Below are 25,135 nucleotides of genomic sequence, written 5' to 3' on the forward strand. Positions count from 1 at the left end.
AAGTAGCACTCTGAAAGGAAGCACTATATATTAGAGTAGTCAATTTTGCAATCTTTAATGACTTTTGATAACTCTTTTTGCTTCCTTTTTTTTTTTGCTTTAAAATAATTTAAAGAGAGAGAAATAGATGTCAGTATTTAATTTATTGATCATTTAAACAACTTCCTGAATTCTCTTTTCAATTTCCAAATCCAGACAAAAATATCAATTTCTTTTCATGCACAGTTTACTTTTGCACCTAGGGTCGACTATGTAGACATTTTGTGAAAAATCATCACTTTTATCAATATGATTATCATTATTATTGTTATTTTTAAATGAATTATTATTATTATCATCATCAATATTATTATTATCATTAAATCATTTCAAATTATCATTATCGGTACTACGGTATACTATATTATTATTATGATAATCACTGGCGTAGGACCTACTGATGGGGGAGGGGCACTTGCCCGGGTGTTTTTTCGGGTTTCTGCATTTATATTTTAACATGTACCTCGCTTACATCCATTCAAAATCCATATTTTAAAAAATAATTGGGGGCTTGAAAATATTTGGGGTGGCTCTAGAACCCCTTCAGGCAGGCTTTCCCGGCAAATCTGCGCCTTTTAGGAAACCATGAAATGAACGTTTATCATACTATTAGATATTAGTACTTTTTTTATCTTTCAAATTCTTTGGCATTTATTTTCAAAACGGGTCTCATTTCTTTCAGTACCTTGACCCCAAATACACTATTATAAAGAGCAGGGGCTTTTCCTGCCAATTAAAAAAAAAACTGACCTCACAGTAACCGTAATGCAAGGTAAATAATCATCAAATTTGTCTTGCCACCCTGCATGGACATATGTTTTAAAATTAATATATTAATGAATAAATAAAGATAAAGGGAAATGTGGACTCATTAGAGAGAGAGATATAGATGCTGAAATAAATTCATTTTTTTAACATTACAGTAAACTTTGCAGGGGCGGATCCAGGAATTTCTTGCCGGGGGGGCACACGGTGGGAAAGAGATTGGCCGGGGGGCACGCCCCTGTTTTTCAGTAAATTTTGGGCGAATTTAGGGCTGATTTTAACACATTTTTTTTTGGCCAGGGGGGGCACGTGCCCCCTTTTTACCCCCCTGGATCCGCCACTGCTTTGGAATAATTTTCAAAATAAAAGTACATACAAAACTAAAATATTGAAATAGGTTACAAAGCAATCATTGAAAGTGCATTAAATTTCCATACACTCAATAGACCATTTCAAAATTAATGTTCAGTGAAATTTTCTCATATCCTAATAATTACAAAAGGAAAGGTAAACAATACAGTATGAGATTATCTAGTGCTTCCTATTAATTACAAAAGAATAATCGAGACAATAAAATTATTTGAAGGTGAAAGTTTAAATTCAGATCGTTGAATGAATTGAAAAAACTTTTTTTTTAAAGTAGCGAGAAAGTTACATCGTGGGGGAAAAACAGATTACGCGTTGGCATTGTATGAATCACCAAGTTGGTTGTGCTTGTTTTACCCAATTTCAGTCATCTCAAAGCAGGGGTCGAAACTAGCTAAAAGTGAGACTCTTGATAACAATTGTTGTTTCTAAAACTCCAGGCTAAAACTGTTCCTGGTACGCGAACTTGTGTCCCCTCCCCCCTCCCCCCCCCCCCACCTCGGTCCTCTCGAACAAAAAGTTGCAAGTGTTGATCACACTTTAGTTAGCCAATCAGAATTGAGAGATTGCTCAATACAAGTTATACCTTACGTCCAAAAGTGGAATCTAGTTAAAGCTACAGGGATAGGCTTACCGTTCTATAAGTTGTATGTGAATATGTAGACCTAGCCTTGACAATTAGTTTGCATAAATAATAACAGGTTTGACTCTGAATAATAAATCAATAATTTGTTATACGATCTCAGCTCTATGCAATTATTTATTTTGTTGAATCGCTAAAAAATACAAAAAGTTGTAGACCGGCCATGCCAGGTTTCATGACGCATTGACTACATTAGCCCAGTCGAAAGAGGGCATTTTATTTACACACGTGCAGAAGTCTGCTTCACCCGTCAATATTTTTTGTAAGTTTGATATTATTCATGAATTTGATTGTTTCAGTGTGAAAATGCCTATATTTTGTGATATAAATTGAACAGTTTGTTTCATAAGTGTAAATTTGTACTGATTTGTCGTAAATAAGTAATTATAGAGCGTGTTATGAGGTTGGTGTAACTGTCACCAGTCCCATCTGCTCGTATTTGTGTGTGTTTGAATTTTTCTTCAATTTATTTCAATAAACTTTTGTCTGTTATGAATAGACGTGGATCTATGGCTGATAGAAATCGTTTTGGACTCAAATTCATGGCACATTTTATCTAGTATTTAGATTAACATTTTTGTATGTTTCTTCCTCTCAAAATAATTAAAAACATTGAATCTTCAATTAAAATCCAAGATTTTTACATTAATTTTTTTTTTGAAAAATCATCACTTTTCAGTAGGGGCGCTGGGCCGACAATGAGGATCGTTCGAATAAATGAGGATATCCTCCTAATTGTGGATAAATTGCATCCTGTTTTTATTCTTAGTTGCTCTGCGCTGCGGGTGTAGGGTTCCTGATCTGCGTGCTGGCAATGAGAAAAACGGATTCCGCGTAATAAAATCCACCCAGTCCACTGTCTACTTTGACGGGTTGTCTGTCTTCACAATGAGTCTGTGTGCAAAGTAAGTGTGAAATGCATCAAGGAGCATCACACACGATCGGAATTACAAATTTCGCGAAAATGCGGACGATCCTTTCGATCAAACGTCTATATGCGTTTATGAAGCTAAGTAAGATGATCCACGTTTATGCGGACGATCCTTACTTTCGATCACACGTCTATCTGCATTTACGAAGCTAAGACGATCCTTGTTTATGCGGGCAATCCTAATTCTCGGACCAGTACCCCTAGGCCTACCGGTAGGTAGTACTCAAAATTTTAATTAAACTAGTTAATGTTATAACTTTGGTCATCCAGATTTTGACATGAATTGGAGAGAGCACCCTAAAGCTAACCCTTGGGGTATAGACCCAGGCAAAGACACTGATTACGACTAGGCACTATCTATCGATTACCTGTTTACATCGAAATGTGGGGTGTTTCACAAAGATTCTAAGTCAAACTCAACTCTAAGTTGGACTTAAATATTATGGAGAGCCATTTGTAGCCTTATAATAAAATATATTCATAAGAAAAAAATAAAGTATTTCAGACTTTTCAGTAATTCCACATCAAGAACATGTAATCTCCCATGATAATATAAATTATGAATGATTTGAATCAACACTTTATGCCTTTTGAAATAACTTTTACAAAATAATTTCATAGATGCTAACTGCTTTCCATAATTTTTAAGTCCAAATTAGAGATAAGTTCAACTTAAGATCTTTGTTAAACACCCCCCTGCTGCTGCAGAACCGTTCATATTCTGTGTGAATTTCTGTCACGATGATTAAATCAATGATCCTGATCCTGATCCTGATGACTTTGATCCAAAATTCCATGACAATTGTACATTTTGCAGATTAAATTTGACAAAGACCTGTCGGTAAGGAGCTGATTTTCGAGATGGTTCGTAAGAAGATTGACAACCGCATCAGAGTGCAGATAGAGAATGGCGTTACCCAGGGTCATAGGTCACTCTTTGTTCTTGTGGGAGACAAAGGCAAAGATCAGGTACGTACCAGTTATTGTATGTTTAGGAATAAATTCTATCTTACTCAAAGTGTGTCAATCTTATCTTTCTTATTTCGACTCATTGAACTTTCATTTGGTCTCAAAATCTTGACTGTATCTCAGCGTTTTTCTTTCAAAACTCAGATCTATCTGACACTTATTTCATATGTCAACACCAACATTTGTCAACCAAAACAACCTTAAATGTCATTACTAAGCTGTGTTTTCATGGCCATCTTAATTGCCGTATTGAACATGTTACATTTGTATTACCATCTTCAAAATGTGTTAATTGAAAACAAACTAATTAATGTAACCGTACAAATAACCATGCTCATTACTAATTACACAATTTGTACTTGAATGTGACACCAAAAGATCATTGTTTTTGTCCCATTCATCATAGACTTCATATTAATCTAAGCTTCTTTTGCAGATAAAACTAGCGGCTCTGAAAAACCATTGCAATCTTCCAGAACCTGGAATTCTTGCCTCAAAAAATAGTCTGACGAACTAAAATGTCAGCTTACATCGGTGAAAATGTGCTCTGCATCGTTTACATGTTAATGACCCTATAAGTAGGTTAAGATAACTATGGTATCTTTGAAGGATCTGAAAAAAGCAAGGAATTTTTCATGTTTCACTACAACAGAAATTATTGTTGATAATGATTAGAGTAATAATGATAATAATACAGTAATCATAATTATAATGATAACAATAATGATAATAATAGTAATATTGATCATGATGATATAATGCTGATGATGATAATGATACTTTAATCATAATGATGACGATAATGATCCACAGACCCCCAGATCTTTTGATCAGTGTATGGAAGAATAATTATTCCTAAGGTTTTGGAGATGCTTCATGAATAACTTTGAAAAAGAAAATATTTCCCCTGTGTATTATAAAGTTGTAGGTTTTCTACATCTTACTCACACAAATCTTGTTACATTAAGAGAAAAATTGATATCTTATTTAGAGTTTTTCCTCCATAAAAGATGTTTTAATAATCTGTAATACAGTTTCCTCCATCCAAAGGTGCCCTAAATGATATAAATTTTCCCCCTTTTCTCCATAAGGTGGTGATTTTACATCACATGCTGTCCAAGGCGGTAGTGAAGGCCAGGCCTTCTGTGCTGTGGTGTTATAAGAAAGAGCTCGGATTCAGCAGGTAAGAATATGATAGTATTCAACAGGGGAAAAATACACAGAGGCTCGGGGCGAATTAGCCCCCAAAATGCCCAAAAGAGCCCCAAAAATTTGCATAGAGTTCAATGCAAAACAAATTAAAGGGTGTTATTTTCATGCAAGCAAGCTTGAAAAGTAGCCCCCCAAATTTTCTCATTAATTTTTTTCCTGGTATTCAAAGCAGTCCTTAAATTGGCAATGGAATCTTAAAAATTAAGTTGAGTTCTATTTTCGGAGAATCACTGTGCCTTTTTCTGTAATGGGAAAGGCTTATTCTATAAGCCCTTTAACTCATAGCCTGCCATAAGGCTGCATGCACGCTATTGTTATTCCAGAAGCTTTGGTATTCAAGGTATTCAAAAAAGTCAAAAAGAAAGAGTTACTCAGCATGCTCAGTCAAGACAATCATGAATTGAATCAAGCATGATAATTGACAAGACAAGAAAGTCAAGAGTAAAAACTTATGTTCTGTCTTGACTTGACAGTTCTGACTTCAGTTCAACAAACATCCAACATCAAATTCAAACTCAACATGAACATAAACATGCTCAAATTAAAAAAAGTCGATCAAAGTTCTAACACTGAAACAGTTCACTCATCACTCACTCAACTGTTCTGTTTAGTCTGTTTTTTCATGTTTTAGAACCAATTGTAAAGAAAAATCATTACAAGCTATTCACAAGTTGTATCCTCCCAACAAAGCGATGTTGTTAAGTTGTAAGTTGGGACACACAACAGGCCAGTCAACAGACAACACATTCATGATTCAATTCACATGCATGCACAGCACAACATGCAATCAGCAGTGACCAAGATAAGACACGAATCTCCGCAACACACGGTACGGGAGCAGAGCGGGGGAAACACGCCAGGAATCGTGGTCGCTGTCCACCCGTATCTCTCTCTTCTCAGAATCTCAGAATTGGTGTCCAGACATCGCTTAAAAGCACTAACGTCTAGAGGGGGGTGTCATGTGCATTCAATTAATTGATGTACGGTTCTTTTGGAGGCATAGTTTAAAGGTTTGTGTAGAGCTCAGGTTTTTGACACCTGGCGGGAGGCTGTTCCAGTCTCTTATTGTATTTGGTATGAAGCTATTCAGGTACGCGTTTGTTCGGCATTGTAGTGGGACTAGACGATTGGTATTCTCTCTCACAGATCTTGGTGCTTCATGAACATAATCGGGGATATCCACAGCAGCTTCCTGGTGGAATGCCTTGTAGAATAGCGTTAATCTGCTGTCTTTCCTTCGTTGTTGGAGAGGAGACCATTCCAGGGATTTGAGTAACTCAGAGACACTTGTAGTACGACGATAGTCATTGTAGACGAATCGTGCTGCCCTTCTTTGTACCATTTCTAATTTATCTACCAGGTAAGATTGATGAGGGTCCCATACAGCTGCTGCATATTCAAGTTTAGGACGTACCAGCACCTTGAATGCAGCAGCCTTCACTTTAGCATCGCATCTTGACATCTTCATGTCCTTTGTACATTTGCCACACTCGACCCAGGTGCAGTAAATGGGTACCTGGTAGGATTACTCCTTCAAATACACTGTGCGCTGATTAACAGCTGCTGAGCCTTGTGAAACGCTGGGGTAATAATATTAATTATATAATTTATGTAAAGTGCAGTCATATGTCTTGGGACAGGAATAGGTATGTCTTATTATTATTGTTTGTGTCTCTATTTTGAATGTTTGCAGTCATCGGAAGAAGCGCATGAAGCAGCTCCAGAAGAAGATCAAAGGAGGAATGGTGGACGTTAGCGATGATGATCCTTTCGAGCTCTTCATCGCTGCTACCAACATCCGCTACTGCTACTACTCTGAGACGCACAAGATCCTCGGTAACACCTACGGCATGTGTGTCCTCCAGGTATGTTAGATGCACCTCATTTGTTTTTGATTTATTCATCTAGTAATCCCTTTATGTGTTACAAGGTCTACCAGAAGTTATTCCTTTGTATTACCATGAAAATATAACATTTTTGTTAACACCTACGGCATGTGTGTTCTCCAGGTATGTTAGATGCACCTCATTTGTTTTTGATTTATCCATCTAGTAATCCCTTTATGTGTCACAAGGTCTACCACAAGTTATTCCTTTGTATTACCATGAAAAGATAACATCCTTGTTAACACCTACGGCATGTGTGTTCTGCAGGTATGACAGAGGCACCTCTCATTCCATATTTGGTTTTGATTTGTCCATCTAGTAATCCCTTTGTGTGTCACAAGGTCTACCAGATGTTATTGTACATGAACTTTCCAGAGTCAAATTTGGAAGTGTCATTCTCCATTTAACTTCGTTCTAACTGGGCTTTTTGAGAGCTAGTTTTGTGAGTACTTTTTGGTTTCACGAGACTCAGAAGGCATGTACCTTGCTTATCTTGGAGCTCCAGTTCTATTTGAAACAAGTTTTGCTTTTCATAATTGTAAACTGAATATAACAGCCCTGTAAAAAAAATGAAACCAAGCTTGGGTCGAAAGTGTATTATAGTATTAATGACTGCTTTGAGAGAAATAGTTGTTTTTATACGCTCAAGGGAAGGTTACAATTGTGCTATTGCCCCGAGGCGTGCCGAGGGCAATAGCCCAATTGAGCGTATAAAAATAACTATTTCTCTCAAAGCAGTAAGGGAAGGTTACAATTGGGCTATTGCCCTCGGCACGCCTCGGGGCAATAGCACAATTGTAACCTTCCCTTGAGCGTATAAAAACAACTATTTCTCGAATATTAAAGCAGTCATTAATACTTTTATATGCCGAAAACAAAAGAGTCAACTAATGACACCACCTTGGCCTTTCTCTAGTTTATCTGCACGGTTGTTTTTTATGAGTTTATCTTTGAGAGTAGACTAGATCTAGATTCTAGTCTAAGCAAGATATTTTTACAATTTTGGGGGTGGGCCGGCCCTGTGGGGAATAGAGAGAAGAACGTGCGCTTTCATATGGCACCTCACTTATTGAGTATCACCTTCAGGATCACAACAGATAAAGGTTTGAATCTCGAATTGAAAAAAAAAACTTTTCGCATGGTCGCGCAATGTACGTAGACTGCATAGAGACTGCATTGCATGTAATCTCTGTGGGAAGAATATAGCACACAACATCGGGTGCGCGATCAGACACCCTGACAACTAGATCTATTTTCGTCTACGTCTATGCTGGTACTCCATTTTCAGCAACTAAACGAACATGTTTATGGATAATTTCACGTACCTTTTTTGTTGTTCTTGCTGTCAGCGAGTCTTGCATTTGATAAGTTGAAATCTTGGGACAGTTTCTTTAGCCATTTTTGTCTTGTTTGGAATTGTCTTGTCTTGTATGAAAATACCGACCAATTCTTCGCACACGTACGGTATCCTCGATCGCGCAAACCATTTTTTAACATGTAAACCTATGGGGTAACCATGGAGACTGAACTATTTTCCCGGTAACCATGGTTACTGGGATTTTAGAACTGTTTTAACCAAGGTTACTGGGAATTTTACAGAAATAGTTAAAGTTTAATGCAATTTCGACCAATCAGATGGCTAGATTTCTTAACCCTTACTGTACTGGGCTATTTTGAGCACCCTCTGACTGGGGGGGGGGCCTCGGAGGCCCCCCCCCTATGATCTCGGCCGTCAAATGTCCGATCAACGCGAAAATTTGCATATTTGTAGATATTTACGTAAGGAACAAGATGGTATAATTAGATTTTTCCTAATATGCAAATTTTTGTCGTTATAGCCTAATTAATTATGCAAAATGCTAATTTTATGCATTTCACAGAAAACTCTACATATTTGTCCGTAGACTTGTGAAGAATCTTGAAAATGTATTGAATAAATGTTTCCTTCATCTCAAATTGATGAGGTTTCATTATTTTTATGATATTTGAAAATGCATAGGCTAATTTGCATAAATTATGAATATGAAAATTACGCATTCATGAATATCAAATCTGGAACTATATTTAGGGAACTAGAATAATTACAAAAATTGTCAGACTCCACTTTTTGAATGTTGAAACTCATTATTCATAAAAAACTTCTTTTCTATTACAAAATAGTTATTTGATGTAATTAATAATGATAATTTATGCAAATTTGATGCGATTTTCAAATATTTATTTTCTTATGTATTTTATTGTTTTTTATTTCTTATTATATCTATTGTTTTATTTCTTATGTTTTCTTTTGTTCTGGAATACATCAAGTTACTCTGAGAAACATATAAAAGCAATTTGATATCAATTCATATCTTCACATTTCTGCTTGTACATGAATATATGCAATTATAGCACTTTTTTGATGACATGCGCATACTAATTGTTATGTAACACCTTACAGGTATATCCGATTTTGACGAAAATGGTATCAAAATGTGCGCAAGACTTGAGGGAAAAAAGTCATGAAACGACAATTCAAAATTCCAAGCGGTTGCGGCGCGATCTTCGAAAATGTCAGGGGGGGGGGCCTCCCAGGCCCCCCCCCAGTACAGTAAGGGTTAAGTGAGGTATATAAAATTTCTTATGTAGCAGAGGATAAATGATTTCCTTTGTATTAGCGCGAATGGATAAGATCCTTGGTATTAAACATGTATGGCATGTGTGTTTTGCAGGTATGTCGGACATACTTCTACATCCCCTCTGGGTGTGTTTGTCAGGGCTATTACAGTAAAACCTAGATATAAAGACCACCCAAGGGAGACAAGAAAAGTGGTCATTATAGACAGGTGGTCTCTATGCAGAGGATCTTTTAGTATATGTTTTGATGGAAAACCAGTTTCAAGGGAAACAACAAATGTGGTCTTTGTAGACAGGTTGTCGCCTAAACCAGGTTTGACGGCGGGAAAAAGGTGTGTCTTATACACAGAGATTCACGGTATGTCACACCCACTGTGCTCTTACATTCATATAGTCTCGTAAAATATACTACAAAATACTTGTGACCTCTCTCGACCCAGGACTTTGAGGCCATGACCCCTAACCTCTTGGCCCGTACCATTGAGACTGTGGAGGGGGGTGGCATCGTGGTGATCCTTTTGCGCAGCGTGTCGTCCCTCCAGCAGCTCTACACCATGTCCATGGACGTTCACTCTCGCTATCGGACGGAATCTCACCAGGACGTCGTTGCACGTTTCAACGAACGGTAGGAGACTCCAATCTTTTTTTCTTCTTCATTTAACAAGTCTTTGGGTGTTCTGACATTTGCCCCAGTGATGTTTGCTTGGGATTTATGTTTGTAAAAATTATAGGGTTAGGCAGAGAGATGCATTTTGATTGTAGGTCGAGGACATTATTTTTCTCCGGAGTTTGGGCTTGATGAATTACCATCAAACTCAAGATATGTATGTATGTATCTTGCTGAGCCAATGGGTCATACATGTATATGAAAAAATAGCTTGTAATCACGATATTCTGAAAACCTGTTACTGGAATACAATCAAACTTGAATTTAAAAAATTGCTCCTGTTTTGGTTTGTAAAATTGCTCTATGGCGGAGGCATCATTTTGGACTGCGCGCAGTCCAAGATCCATCTAGTTGAGATTTTGATTAGTGCAGGATATTGACAGTGGAGAAGCTGTTGCTAGAGCATACTACCATGAGGTTGTTAAAGATAAACTTTAGTACTGGTAATGCGATTGCATTGTGAAAGAAAAGGTGTGGAAAGGATCAGAAACAGTTGATCATGTAGCATGTTGGTATTGGTGTGCACTGCAAGGTTCTGGAGTCATCAAAATCATAATAAATTTGACCGAGTCTTGGTAAAGTAACAAGCACTCACATAGAAAGCTATATATGGGACAACACACATGGTGTCGGGGCTAGTACTATCTTGATGTCCTTGTCTTTCTATGCTCATTACTCAGCCAGTATACATTTTCTTCCAAAATTGTTTGGCACATGTCATTTATTTGTAATCTTGAACATTCAGTGTAAGTTTCGTTTGATTCTGTGAGAATTGTTATTTTTTTTTACCAGTACTGGAGTTTATCTTTAATGTAACATAAACCATTCAAGTGAATGGATATTGCCTTTTTTTTCTCACACAGGCTCAGATTAGTCAATATTTGCAAACATCTTATACTTGAATACACAGATTCCTGCTATCGCTGGCGTCATGTGATAGCTGTATGGTGGTCGATGATCAGCTTCAGATTCTACCTCTGTCTCAACACACTCTCAACATTGAGGCCATACCCCCAAGACTAAGGTAAGTAGTTGTAGGAGGAATTGTCCCTAGCTGTATTAACACAAGACCATCGTAATTTTAACCTTTGAGTTTTTAAAACCTAAAATGAAGTTTTAAATGACAACCTAGTAAGAATGATGCAGATCACCAGTTAATCAACATTGAGACTGCTTAAAGCTTTAGACAAGAAGCTGGGCAAAAGAAAATTTTAAATACATGCTTGTAAAACATTTAAGTAAATTGTGTCTGCATTGCACATACCTTCAAATTAGATCCCATCCTAACCCAACTACTGCTTTTAGTTATCATGTTAATCAAAACATTGCTGGCAGTTGTAACGTTTGAGTAAACTTGAAGTTTCCAAAAAGAATGGTGTCACATTCCCCATGAGAGCCAACTTCTATGGCAGTGTGTCCTTAAAACGGCATGGCAAAATATAATTATTCTATTGGTAAATGAATTGCAAATCGGTAAAGAAAATATAAGTTTGTGCACCCCAGAAAGACCCCCAAGTTTAGTCTGTGTGAGATAATATATAAATTTATGAAACGAAAACTGCAAAACCCTGCAAAGACATGGGTTAGTGTGGTATAAGTTAGAAGCCCTTTGCTGAGGAATAAGCTCTTCCTGTAAATATTATTTCATTTCACTTTTTATAGGAGGATTCTCAAAGCCCTGCGGAGATTGAACTGAAGGAGTTAAAAGCATCCCTGCAGGACACACAGCCTGTCGGAGCTCTTATCAACTGTACAAAAACCCTTGACCAGGTATGTCTCAAGGCATCTTGAATTTCAATTCCAATCCCAATCCCAATCCCAATTCCAATCCCAATCCCAATCCCAATCCCAATCCCAATCCCAATCCCAATCCCAATTCCAATTCCAATTCCAATCCCAATCCCAATCCCAATCCCAATCCCAATCCCAATCCCAATCCCAATCCCAATCCCAATCCCAATCCCAATCCCAATCCCAATCCCAATCCCAATCCCAATCCCAATTCCAATTCCAATTCCAATCCCAATCCCAATCCCAATCCCAATCCCAATCCCAATCCCAATCCCAATCCCAATTTCAATTCAAATTTCAATTCAATTTCAATTTCAATTTCATTTCAATTTTAATTTATTGTCCAAGGAAATTTTCCTTTACTTACATTTTGCATATCAATATCATATAACTTTACAAAGATATATAGATTATTCATAAATGTAAGTCAATTAATTTTCTTGAATATGTAAAGAATAACATTAATGTCAAGGTTTGAAAGAACAGTTATTTCATTAAGAAAAATAATATTTTCTGTCCTGATTAGGTTCTGTTGAGGGTCGAACATATAGCTATAATATTAACTGTAGTGTCCTCAGAAATATTGCAGATTTGTGCAGGTAAATTGTGAGTTTAGGCTTGATTGCAGAAGAAACCAAGGTTAGGGTAGGGTGAGGTTTAGAGTAAGGGTTACTTGGTGGAAGAGGTATTCTGCAGTTCTTGAGTTTCTAGTTGATACAACATGTATATGTAGTTGAAGGACATGCTGTAATATTATTCCATGGATGTACATTCCTTCTTCTGTCAATAGGCCAAAGCTCTGCTGAAGTTTGTGGAGTCCATTTCAGAGAAGACACTTCGCAGCACGGTTTCCATGACAGCAGCAAGAGGGCGTGGCAAGTCCGCTGCATTGGGATTGGCTATCGCAACTGCCGTAGCATTTGGGTAAGTTTCAAATTAGAAATGTCTCAAATTATAGTGGGAATATATTTGCTCATATTCTTACTAGTTTACTAGGATCTAGCATTGGGAAAGAGTTATTATGACTCTTTTCACCAATGAGTGTAACTGCACCTTACATAATTCATATAATTCCCTTCTCATTTTTCAGATATTCCAATATCTTTGTGACGGCGCCAAGCCCGGAGAATATCCGCACCCTGTTTGAGTTCATCTTCAAAGGCTTTGATGGGCTTGACTACCAGGTAAGCCGCTAAGAAGAATAAGAGATTCACTTGTGATAAATCATTACATTGCCTCCAGATCTTTATGCTTTCAAAACCCCAGATTTTGATTCAAACCCTCGACCTTCACATCTCCAGTCAAGCGCCTTAAACCACTCGACCACTCGACCACTCAACCACGTTTCTTTTATTTTCTTGATACGTAGGAACATCTTGATTATGAGTTAGTCCAGTCGACCAACCCAGAGTTCAACAAGGCCGTCATCAGGGTCAACATCTTCAGAGAACACAGACAGACCATACAGGTATTAAAGAATAGTCTTGAGAAAGTGTATGAAAAACATATTTTATATTGCAAACAGTTTACAATTCATATGATATTATGATCGTATCGATCCAGAAAAAAGAGGAAAATTAATGTCTTCAGTGCGATCATGAATCATCTGTCGGTGCTTTAATTGCGAATACATGTTATTTTATAACAGTACGTTTGTAGAAAATCTATGTTTAAACCCTTACCCTGAATTGTACTTTTTCTTCTTTTTTTGAATTTTTTATTTTTTCGTTTTTATTTAAACAGGGCAACTCTCTTAGTATTAATACTGTTTAAATTTTGACAAATAAAAACTAAGTGCGTACATATCACGTGTGGAAAATGTTCTTTAAAATATTATGTTTGATGTCACAGAGTCTGGACTATAAGAATAAAAATGGGCAGGGTCTTTTCTTTTCATCGTACTTATAGCAGTTATCATACATTAATTTTTTAAACATCACTTTATTGTTCAGAACTTGCACAACAAAGGAGAACAATAGCCCAGGACAATTCCATTTTACTGGAAAATGCAGGGCATTAAAAGTACATACATGTAAAAATACAGTGAATAATGTTATGTAACATCAACGAAAAATTAACTTATTTTACAACATAGTGAAAGCTGAGGAGTTATGGATATTCCTAGCTAAAGATGAAATAAGAGGAGCTAAATATTGAAATTTCATTTGATATATCAACTTAATAAATACGAAACATACATAATGAGTATTATAAGAGTTTGATTTGAGTTAATGTTTAATACAAGAGGATTCTATCAGTGCGAGGCAATGAAAAGAGGCGAGCAGTAGAAAGAAAATATAAGACTGGTTACAAGGTGTATTGACCAATTTGTGTGTGTGAGTAATTACATACTTGAAATGCGAAGGGGAATTTTGGTTTCCCATTTATTGGCATTCTTTGAGTAGTAAATGACAAACGAAGAAACAATAGATAGTTTGGATAGAGTCTGTCGAACTTGTTTCAAATTGACAGGTTTTCCTATTTCTTTCAACAGCTGCTTTAGCCTCGTCACATTGTCTGGCGAAATATGACCCAAACCAAGAGTGTAGTAATAGTATTGTAGTAATAGTATTGCTAGTAATGCGTTGCAACATGACCTATGACCTTTGTCTTTATATGCATTCAATTCCAAAGTACATCCATCCTGGCGACGCCCATAAGTTGAGCCAAGCAGAGTTGGTGGTGATTGACGAGGCAGCTGCAATCCCGCTTCCTCTTGTCAAGGAGCTCCTCGGGCCATATCTGGTGTTCATGTCCTCGACCATCAATGGGTAAGAGAGATCGGGGGTGATAGTGGTGGTAGTGGTTGTGGTGGATAGGTGGTAGTGGGGGGATTGTGATGACGCTCGTGGTGATGGTGGTGATAGTGATGGTGGTAGTGGTGTGGTAGTCTAGGGGATGATTGTCAGGACGACTGACTCAGAGGTGATCGTGGTGGCAGGGAGGTTGGTGACAATGATGTTGTCTGTTATACAGGTACCCATAGTATGAGAACTGATGAATAGTTTGTATGTGTCTAAGAAAATATATTTACACAATAACCTTTTGAATCTGGAATTGCTCAGACATTTAATATGTGACTCATCCATTTTACACATTTCCTTGAATCTTGATCAACCATGCACTCACAGGTATGAGGGTACTGGCAGATCCCTCTCCCTCAAGCTTCTTCAGCAGCTTAGAAAGCAGAATGCAACATTTGGGGTCAGCAGCTCTGCTGCAAACAAGGCATCCACTTCCCTTTCAACAGGGTCATCTGCCTCAGGTAAGGTCAAAGGTTACTATTAAATGATTGTCATATTAATGATCTTGATGATAATAGTAATGATAATTAGTATATTGGTTTACTTTTTCAGAAATTTTGCATCGCAGCCCAAGGGCTGTATTGTCCTAATTAATGATGGTGGCAATTTTACATTGTAATGCATTGTTGTCCAAACGTGTATAAATGAATATTGTAGAAACATGGATGACATCAACAGCTGTGGATGCTAAATGGAAATTTAAAAAAAAACATGTGGTGTTCCTCATGGATCACTCCTTAGTCCATTTTTGTTCACACTGTGTACTAGGAGCAAGGAATTTTGCGGTTCATCCATTTCTGATCAAGATTTAAAGATATGATTTCCTGCTCAATTGCTTTGTTAAGGCTCTTAAAGAACGGGACTGTTTATTTCTGAATAATCAAGTTAATTTCTAATACAAAATGGACCTCTCTGTATCTTGTCTTCAGGTCGTGTACTACATGAGGTGACGCTGGAGGAGTCCATACGTTACAGTGAAGGTGACAGTGTAGAGAAGTGGCTCAATGAACTCCTGTGTCTCAATGTCGCTGAGGTCCAGCGGATATCGTCAGGTTGCCCTCTTCCTGCAGATTGTGACTTATATCCTTTTGACAATTATGCTTCTGCTGCTGAAGATTGTATTTTACCAGGATTATAGATAATGAACAGTAATGGTAGCGGAGAAGGAAATTGAAATGAAATAATTTAAATTTTCTTTTATGTAAAAAGACTCCTGTAGAAGATATTTGTAAAGTTTTATCCATGAATATGGTAGATAGTCATGACTACTTCTCATGAAATTTCCCAAAACCCAAGATGAACATACACAACCAGATATTATTAAGCTTTGATCTAAATTGTTAAGAATTCAAGAACTTTCTTCCTACCAGTTACCCAATCTAACACCTGGGTGGAGAGTGGCACAAGTAAATAGATGCCTTGTCAAAAGACATTATTAACTTCGATGCTAAGGCTCGAACTTACAAAATGTGTGACCCTGGCATCACCAGTCAAATACTTAAGAAATTTGACTATTACACCTCTTCGCACTGTTAATGGACTGTATTGTTGGAAAAAAATCATTAGATACACCAGGGACCTGTTCTACAAAGCCTTTTGCAATGACAAATTACAAAAAGCGGTGACAAATCTGCTGATAACCAATCAGAAGCAAGGATTTCAGTAGCCTATAACAAAGACTCTCATTTGTCACTGATGACAAGTTTTATGAAATGGGGCCCTGTATGTACATTATTACTTCAGGTTTAAGACCTTGACTCCTCAGCACATACTACATCAACAGAGATACACTGTTCAGCTACCACAAGGCATCTGAGGTGTTCCTTCAACGATTGATGTCCATTTATGTTGCTGCGCATTATAAGGTGAGAGTCATCCGAATGTTTTCCATCTGTCTTTTCCATTTGTATATTTTTTAGTGGGTGGGTGAATTAAAGGTAAAGACCAGTATTGGAAACGCCCCGATTTCAAAAAATGAAATGGAAGCTCTCATTACCAATCATGTGAAAGAATATGTTTTGACTAATACATGATGATACAAAATTTGCTGGGAAACCGCCTACTAATTCATATATTTGGTAAATTTGTTTCTCTCATGGTCTGTGAGAGATATAGGGTAGTCCCATATACATCTTTCTGTGTTAGTGCTTGTAACTTTACGAAGAATGGGCCAAATTTCTTATCATTTTGATGATTCCAGAACCTTGCTGATGCTAGATGCTAGATGATCAACCTTTTCTGATCGATTCCACAACGTTTCTTTCACAATGCAATCGCATGACCATAACTGGTCTTTACCTTTAATGACAAGTGAAGATGTAAAGATGAAGTTACAGAGAGTCTATATGTTCTTGCTTTCCTGTGTTTTGTGAGGAACAGAAATGTAAAGCACCTAACTCTAATGTCATTGTAATGATTAAAATTAAATTTTAAAAAAAAATCACAATTGAATTTATTTAAAAAAATTGATGCTGTATACTGTGGTTTATGATTCTTCTTTGGAAGTTTGGTCAATTTGAACTGCCAATGTGGCTAATAAGTGCTAAATTGGAAATTATATTTGATGAGAATTGCACTATTGTCATGTTTGTTTTGTTTTTGATTGATTCTAGAACACTCCAAATGATCTTCAGCTGCTCTCTGATGCTCCAGCCCATCATATCTTTTGTCTGTTAGGACCAGTGAAAGCATCACAGAGCGGTCTACCAGAAATACTGTGTGTCTTACAGGTGAATAGGGAGAGAAAGAAATGGAGAGAGAGAGAGAGAGAGAGAGAGAAAGAGAGAGGGGGGGGGGGGGGGGAGTGGAGTAAGTGATGGATGGGTGATCTAGGCAGAGAAAGCAACATATCCTCTGTCTGTTAGGACCAGTGAAACCATCATAGAGCGGTCTACCAGAAATACAATGTGTGTTTTAGATAAATATTGAGAGACGGAGAGGGAGAAAGAGACGGATATATGTATGTATGTATGTATATATATATATATATATATATATATATATAGAAAGAGAGGGAGAGAGAGAGAAAGAGAGGAGGAGGAGGAGGGGGGGGGGTAGAGAGAGAGAGAGAGAGGAGGCAGGAAAGGGAGGGGCAAGGAGAACACTGAAAAGAGAGAAGATATTTGGAAGTGGGGAGATGAGTATTGGCATAATGTGGCACTCTGTCATCTTTATTACATTTTTAATTTTTCTATTACCTGTAGGTTTGTCTGGAGGGAGAGATTTCCAAAGAAACGATAATGAGCAGTCTGAGTAGAGGCAAGAGAGCGTCTGGTGACCTCATTCCATGGACAATCTCACAACAGGTAGGCATGTACAGCTATCATGAGATATGATTGGTTACCAGTCTGAGTAGAGTCTGGTGACCTGATTCCATGGACAATCTCCCAACAGGTAGGCATGTACAGCTCTCATGAGATACGATAGGTTACCAGTCTGAATACAGTCCGGTGACCTGATTCCATGGACAATCTCCCAACAGGTAGGCATGTACAGCTATCATGAGATATGATTGGTTACCAGTCTGAATACAGTCCGGCGACCTGATTCCATGGACAATCTCACAACAGGTAGGCATGTACAGCTATCATGAGATATGATTGGTTACCAGTCTGAGTGGAGTCTGGTGAACCTGATTCCATGGACAATCTCACAACAGGTAGGCATGTACAGCTATCATGAGATATGATTGGTTACCAGTCTGAGTAGAGTCTGGTGAACCTGATTCCATGGACAATTTCACAACAGGTAGGCATGTACAGCTATCATGAGATATGATTGGTTACCAGTCCAATTATTTATTATTAGGTGGATTAAGTGGTTTACCAGTATTGGTAAGTAAATTTCTATTTTGATTTCGCTTTCCAATCCAATCCAGGAATTTATAAAGGGCCAATATCTAGTTGCCTAATCAAAGGCGCTGATGAGACTGAAAAACTTCCAAAAATATCTGTTCATGATTCTAACTGGGAAAAACAGTGACTAACCGTAAGAAATCTGAAATAGGTATGTCTTTAGTTGAGTTCTGAAAGTGGATAACTGGTGACAAGAGCGAGGGTTTTGGGGAAGACCATTCCACAATCTCGATGCACAGGCAGTAAATGATCGATCATCTAGAAGAGAGCGTGTTCGAGGACTCTCAAGCAGGTATTTACCTGCAGATCGCAAATTAGTTTGAGGGTTATAATACAATGATAATACATTTATAATTGTTGTATGATTGACTTTATGATTGATTGTAGTTTTGTATGTTTTCAAATTTGTTTTCAAATGAAAGATATATGGTAATGTGTTTATATTGATTTTAATGTAGATTGTGATTTTGCTTTTGCTTTTGCATCATAGTTTCAAGACAACGACTTCCCAAGCCTGTCGGGCGGGAGGGTGGTCAGAATAGCTACACATCCAGATTACCAAGGGGTAAGTCATCTTTTCATTTAATTCATTTAATAAAATATATTTGGAGGAGAGGATGGAGGGGGGTGTGGAGGTAAGGGAGAAAAATTGGAAGAGGAGGGTTACGGGAAGTAGAAAAGGGAGGTGAATGCGAGAAAGGGGGAGATAGGGAGGCGTGACTATTTGTATCTTTGTATTTATTTTCCTGATTTTCTTTTCTGACACAGATGGGGTATGGTAGCCGAGCTATGAGCCTTCTTCAAAAGTACTACCAAGGAGAGTTTCCCAGTATGGCAGAAACACCTGAAACAAAGACTATCACTACAGTGGAGAAAGAGGTTTGTTATGAAAGATATCTTCTAATGCAACTGCCTACTGTTTTCCCATTCATATCTCTACAATATTTTGATAGAAAAATATATTAATAATAATTTATATAGCACAACTACTATATAGAGAAACTCTACTGCGTTTAATAGAAAGTATCATATTATGACCCCGCCTGTAGTTGAGCCGCCATAATAAGGCGCTAAGCATTCATCTGGGTGGAGAGTGGCGAATTTAGTTAAGTGTCTTACACGCAACATTAACTGTTTTTATCTTACTTACAATCAGGCCGTGGGTTTGCTGGAAGAGGTGATCGTCCCGAGGAAGAACCTACCCCCTCTACTGTCCAAGCTGAGCGAGAGACCAGCTGAGAAACTGGACTACATTGGCGTGTCGTTTGGACTGACCGCTGACTTGCTCAAGTAAGCAATGCTGATGATGCTCATCTAAATCCTTAATTCAATCTGGAAATTAGACTATAAACCCAAAACTAACCCTTCATGTTGAAGAAATATTACTTCAAGCAAATGTTGCCAAATTACATTTCAGATAACCATTGTGGGAGATATGAATCGCATCAAAATTTGAATGACTCTTGCACTTTTACTTAAGTTTTCTGCATACTTTTTCCCCATTTCTTCCCAGGTTCTGGAGGAAAGCAGGGTATCTTCCAGTCTACCTGAGGCAGACTGCGGTAAGTCTCTTTCCCTCTACACTTTGTGAGTGATTGGGTTTCAGGTTCTTAAAAAAAAAACAGTCATATTTAGGTAGAGCTTCTTATTATGACCAATCCAACAAATTTAAGTTTCATGACTACAGTTCTATGATTTATCTTGTATTGATTATTGATTATTTTTACTGGACGGCAAGTTCAGGTGCCCTTTTTACGCTGCACTGTATACCAGTTTGTTGAATTTGTGCATTTCATTTTTTTTAAAATCACAATACTTATGGATATAATGTCATAAAAAATTAGGAAAGAAAAAAGAAACACAGTGGAAATCTTACCCCCCCCCCACCCCCATCCCCTCTCCCTCATTGGTTGAATTATACCATTGAACATCCCCCAGATTGTAATTTTATCAACAATACACAGTTCAAGTTTACAATAAAAAATAATTTCTGATTTCTATCTCTTTGAACAACAGAATGATCTAACAGGAGAACACTCGTGTATCATGCTGAAGACTGTACAAGAATCAGACACAGAGGGCGCCAATCAGGAAACATGGCTCACAGCTTTCTGGACAGGTATAAAACTCTCCTTTCCAAGACATGAGAAGTATTCCCATGATACTATTCTCTTTCAATGCCCTACCTTGTAAAGTAATGTTATCATTCTACAGAAGAAAATCCTGCAGGTATTTTTTAATGGGGGAATTAGTTTGAGTATTTTGGGGCCATGAATATTCATACAAAGGAAAGGTTCGTTGGCTAATGTCCTGCAGTTAACTTTTTAAAATGAACGTTTTATTCTATATTGCAGACTTCAGGAAGCGGTTCATGTCTCTGTGTGCGTATCAGTTCAGAGCTTTCAAGCCTTCCCTAGCCCTCAGTGTGCTCTTCTGCAAGGCGTACAACAAGATGAAACCACAACGTAAGTTTTTCTTTACATTAATAATAATAGTAATAATAATAATATGTCTTGTTTACCCAGGGTAGCCTCATCAGTATTCATACTGTTCTCCCTGAGGGCCCTGCAATCATATTATTACCCCGGTCATCTGATTCAGGCTTACCCGAACACAATGTATGCACATTCTCCACTCCCTGGGGAGCATTCCAGCCAGGCATGCTTCAATCAATCAGTTGATCAATCAGTCTTTATTCATTCTCCATTATCAATGAACGTGACAGGCTTTGAAATATATACAGATCGCTTTTAGAAATTAAATTGTCCATTCATGTATTTCATGATCTGATGCTAAATGGGAAGAACTAACTGGAACATCATTGAAGCCTATATTAGGTTTGACAAATTGGTGGTCCCAACAGTTGGCAGTTGTGGCAAAAATGTAGATATTACTGCAGAAGAGACGATGTAAGAAAAAACAAAGGCAATGTTAGATGCTGCTTGTAAGTGTCAGCTTGCATGTAGATATACAGTAGGCTTGCAGGTGCACCATGTGAGAGAGAGAGAGAGGGTTGAGGAGTCAGAGTCCTTTTCAGGACTCCTCAACCCTCTCTCTCTCTCTCTCTCACATGGTGCCCCCGCAAGCCTACTGTATAAAGGCAATGTTGCCAATGTGTTAATTTTCAAAAATATTCAATTTCCCCTCTTTTAGCAATGACTGCAACGGAACTAGAGTTGCTCTTCTCCAAGTATGACATCCAGAGGCTTGAGCTCTACTCTCGGAACATGGCCGACTACCACCTCATCACCGATCTGCTGCCCTCTGTGACGAGACTCGTCTTCCTCAAGAAGATCAACTTCCAACTCTCCGCTGTTCAGTTTGTAAGAAGATCTGCCGCTGTAGAACCAATCCTAGCAATATCTAAACACCTTCACTGTCGACAACATTTGATGTCCATTGCACGTTTTTGATTGGGGATGGGAATCGGACCAATTTGTTGACGGTTCTAGAGACAGAACTTTTAAAAGCTCTTGACTCTCACAGCTTACATGAGTTACTATATTCTCTCATAAAATGTATTCAGCAGAGATGCCAGTTTGCAGACAATAGCCTGAATTCAAGCCCTGACGAGTTATTTTCAGACCATAGTTTAGACTTTTTTGTATACAAAATAGCTCATTCTAGGTGATTTTCAGGCCCTCTTATCAATTCTAACTGGCATCCCTGATTCATATATATATATATATATATATATGTATATTTGAACCCAATGACTACTAAATGCTTTAATTCCCCTGGGCTTCATACAGGGACCACTTGGCTCCAGTAGGCAATGTGTTAAAGTTATCTTTAGAATGTTAATAGTTTGCAAATGGCTGAAATTCTCTAATTGGGATTTATTTATGGATTCTACAGATGTAGTGAAATTATCTAGAATATACCAAGCAGTCCAAAGCTAAAGCTCAAGAACTTTTCAAGAAACAAAAACAAAATGCAAAAAATAAGAATATAGTACCGGAATACAATATGGTTCTGTAATAAAATATCAATAAATTTGATCCAGGTTATATCGGGGGCCCTGTTAAAAAAACTTGTTATCACTAACACATTGCAGAAATTGTTAAAAGTTACTGACATCATTGCATATGATCCCCTGAGAGCTAATTTTGACTCTTGTTTATTGATTAAAATTGATATGAACAAGGGCTCAAGCGTCCTTGAATCCAGAAAACCTAAAAGTATGCTAATGAAGCCCTACCAGAAAAACAAGAAATTGACTAGTACACAAATAATACACAGCAGTGAGTACATTAGTAAGAATTACCCACACAAGGTACCTTTAGAACAGTATAACACTCCTGAGGCGATATCCGAGGTATGTGTTTGGACTGTTTCGAAGGTACTGAGTGTGGATAATTTTACTAATGCCCGAACAAAATGATGTGTATTATTTGTTTTATAAGATGATGTTTTATAACATGATTTTACTAATGACCGGCCATTAGTAAAATCACGTTTTAGGCAAAATATATGCCTGGTCGCGTATACGCTTTCAACCAATCATTTGAATAGGATCCACTTCATTATCTTATAAACATTGCTATTTTCATTATCCACAGAGCATCCTTCTAGGCCTTGGTCTACAGCACAAGACCGTGGACGTCCTTGAGAAGGAGACAGAGGTCCCTGTCTCTCAGCTCCTGGCCCTGTTTAACCGCACCGTCAGGAAGGTCGTGACGGAGCTCAACAGCGTCCTGGAACGGGAGGTGGAGAAAGACATGATGGAGGAGAAGGTGGTCAACATGGAACCGACCAGACAGACAATGGCTCAAGAATTGGTAAGGAGAGAGGGATGGATGGATGGAGAGTGAAGTAAGAGGGAGAGAGAGAGAGAGGGAGAGTGAAGTGAGAGGGAGAGAGAGAGAAAGAGAGAGAAAGACAGTCAGATAGATAGCAAGATACAGATGCTTGAAGGAGAGGTGGTGACCATGGAACCAACCAGACAGACAATGGCTCAAGAATTGGTAAGGAGAGAGGGATGGAGAGTGAGAGAGAGAGAGAGAGAGAGAGAGCTAGGTAGACATACCTGCCAACCACCCCGATTTAGGCGGAGTTTCTCCGCATTTTTCATACCATCTCCGAATTCCGAGTGCATGCCTCAAAACTCCGACTTTTTTTAATTTTATTTATTTATTTATTTATTTTTTTTTTATTTATTTTTTTTTTAAATAATTTTTTTAAAATTAATATTTTGTGTGTGCGTCCGCCATTTTCAATGGCAAAATGTCCATTCTGTCCTGTTAAGTATCCTACAAGCATCTCACATCAGCAATTTGGGGATGTTTATTCATACCTGCGTATAGCCCACGTGTATTTATATTACATGTGCAGTTGATACACTGTATACATTGGCGTGTTTTCTTCAATGCTTGTGCGATGACTGCGATCGTGGAAGCTTGTTATTTACCGGACTTCCTCAGATTTATTTTGGATTACTACTACTATATACCTTTGCAAAATAGGGCTCCTAACTGAGGTGGGTAGTGAAACATGTAGTTTTGTGAGTGTTCACATTTCAAAATTTGTTTATGTGTGGGGCGAAAAGGTTGAAGGAAAAGGCCCATTTGCACCATTAAAATGAAGAGAAAAAAAAATAGATCCTAAAGTCCTGTGTACCCCCCCCCCCCCCCCCCCAATCTACGGGCTACTACCCCAATCCTTCGGTGGTTCGCGACCTCGTAGTCCATCCAGAAAAATTTACTCCTAATTTCTCTTGTCTCAGGTTGGCAGGTATGGGTAGATAGATAGATAGGTAGATATATGGCTAGATAATGTAGATAGGTACATGTACGTAGAAAGATAGAGAGAGATAGAGAGCGAGAGGATAGACAGTTGGATATATAGACATAAATAGTGAGATCAATAGATGGATAGATACATGTAGATGGATTGATGAAAGGAAAAGGTAGAGAAAGGAGTGGTGAAGGAGAGAGATGGTCAATATGGATCTGACCAGACAGAGTATGGCTCAAGAACTGTTTAGAGTATTAAATGGAATATCTAAACATGTGAATGTAAATTGATTGTATAATGTAACTCAATATCAATCAAGAATATCTTAAGATCTAATGCATCGCTGCCTCATAAACACATGGGCCCGAATTCACAAAGGAGGTTGAAATTTGACCCATAGTTTAAATCTTCATTTATATAACCCATGGTCTAAAATCAGGGCAAAATATTAAAGTGCGACACAGTCAGAGGGACAATATTAGACCTGCGCAAGGCAAGGTATGCTTAATTTGCGATAAATTTTAAACCATGGGTTAAGAAAAACCTCCTTTGTGAATTTGGGCCAAAGTGACTCCATAACACAAATTATTCTTTTTCTTTATCTATTTCATGTAGGATGAAGCTGCAGCAGTGATTGAGGCCAAACAGAAGAAAGAACTAGCAGCTTTGAAAGGACTGGATCTCAGCAGGTAAGTCCAAGGACTCTTTCCCATATGACGCTGTGAACCGCAGCATAATCATTTATGACGTTGGCATAATATTAATATGCTTTCCGTACTTTGTTGTACACATCCACACACAAAATAATCCAATCCTTTCTTGGCCACTTCCCATTTATTCACATTTTGTTAATGTT

General features: G+C 37.8%; 1 protein-coding gene across 1 annotated transcript in view; it reads left to right on the forward strand.

Moving 5' to 3' along the window:
- Positions 1–2,010: 2,010 nt before the first annotated feature.
- The window catches only part of LOC576671 (RNA cytidine acetyltransferase), a 26,923-nt gene continuing 3,798 nt past the window's right edge, over positions 2,011–25,135 (forward strand). The window contains 25 exon segments of the mRNA XM_030989159.1: positions 2,011–2,075; positions 3,562–3,713; positions 4,805–4,896; positions 6,619–6,790; positions 9,868–10,052; positions 11,005–11,125; positions 11,757–11,864; positions 12,676–12,809; positions 12,976–13,069; positions 13,255–13,353; positions 14,520–14,656; positions 15,017–15,150; positions 15,619–15,769; positions 16,458–16,554; positions 17,302–17,418; positions 17,893–17,994; positions 19,034–19,108; positions 19,312–19,422; positions 19,700–19,833; positions 20,057–20,105; positions 20,560–20,662; positions 20,898–21,008; positions 21,697–21,866; positions 23,106–23,324; positions 24,895–24,968. Coding sequence (XP_030845019.1) covers positions 3,606–3,713; positions 4,805–4,896; positions 6,619–6,790; positions 9,868–10,052; positions 11,005–11,125; positions 11,757–11,864; positions 12,676–12,809; positions 12,976–13,069; positions 13,255–13,353; positions 14,520–14,656; positions 15,017–15,150; positions 15,619–15,769; positions 16,458–16,554; positions 17,302–17,418; positions 17,893–17,994; positions 19,034–19,108; positions 19,312–19,422; positions 19,700–19,833; positions 20,057–20,105; positions 20,560–20,662; positions 20,898–21,008; positions 21,697–21,866; positions 23,106–23,324; positions 24,895–24,968 — 2,897 coding nt within the window. The 5' untranslated portion in view covers positions 2,011–2,075; positions 3,562–3,605.

This window comes from Strongylocentrotus purpuratus, unplaced genomic scaffold (assembly GCF_000002235.5).
Source record: "Strongylocentrotus purpuratus isolate Spur 01 unplaced genomic scaffold, Spur_5.0 spur5_scaffold_18, whole genome shotgun sequence".
Lineage (NCBI taxonomy): Eukaryota > Metazoa > Echinodermata > Echinoidea > Camarodonta > Strongylocentrotidae > Strongylocentrotus > Strongylocentrotus purpuratus.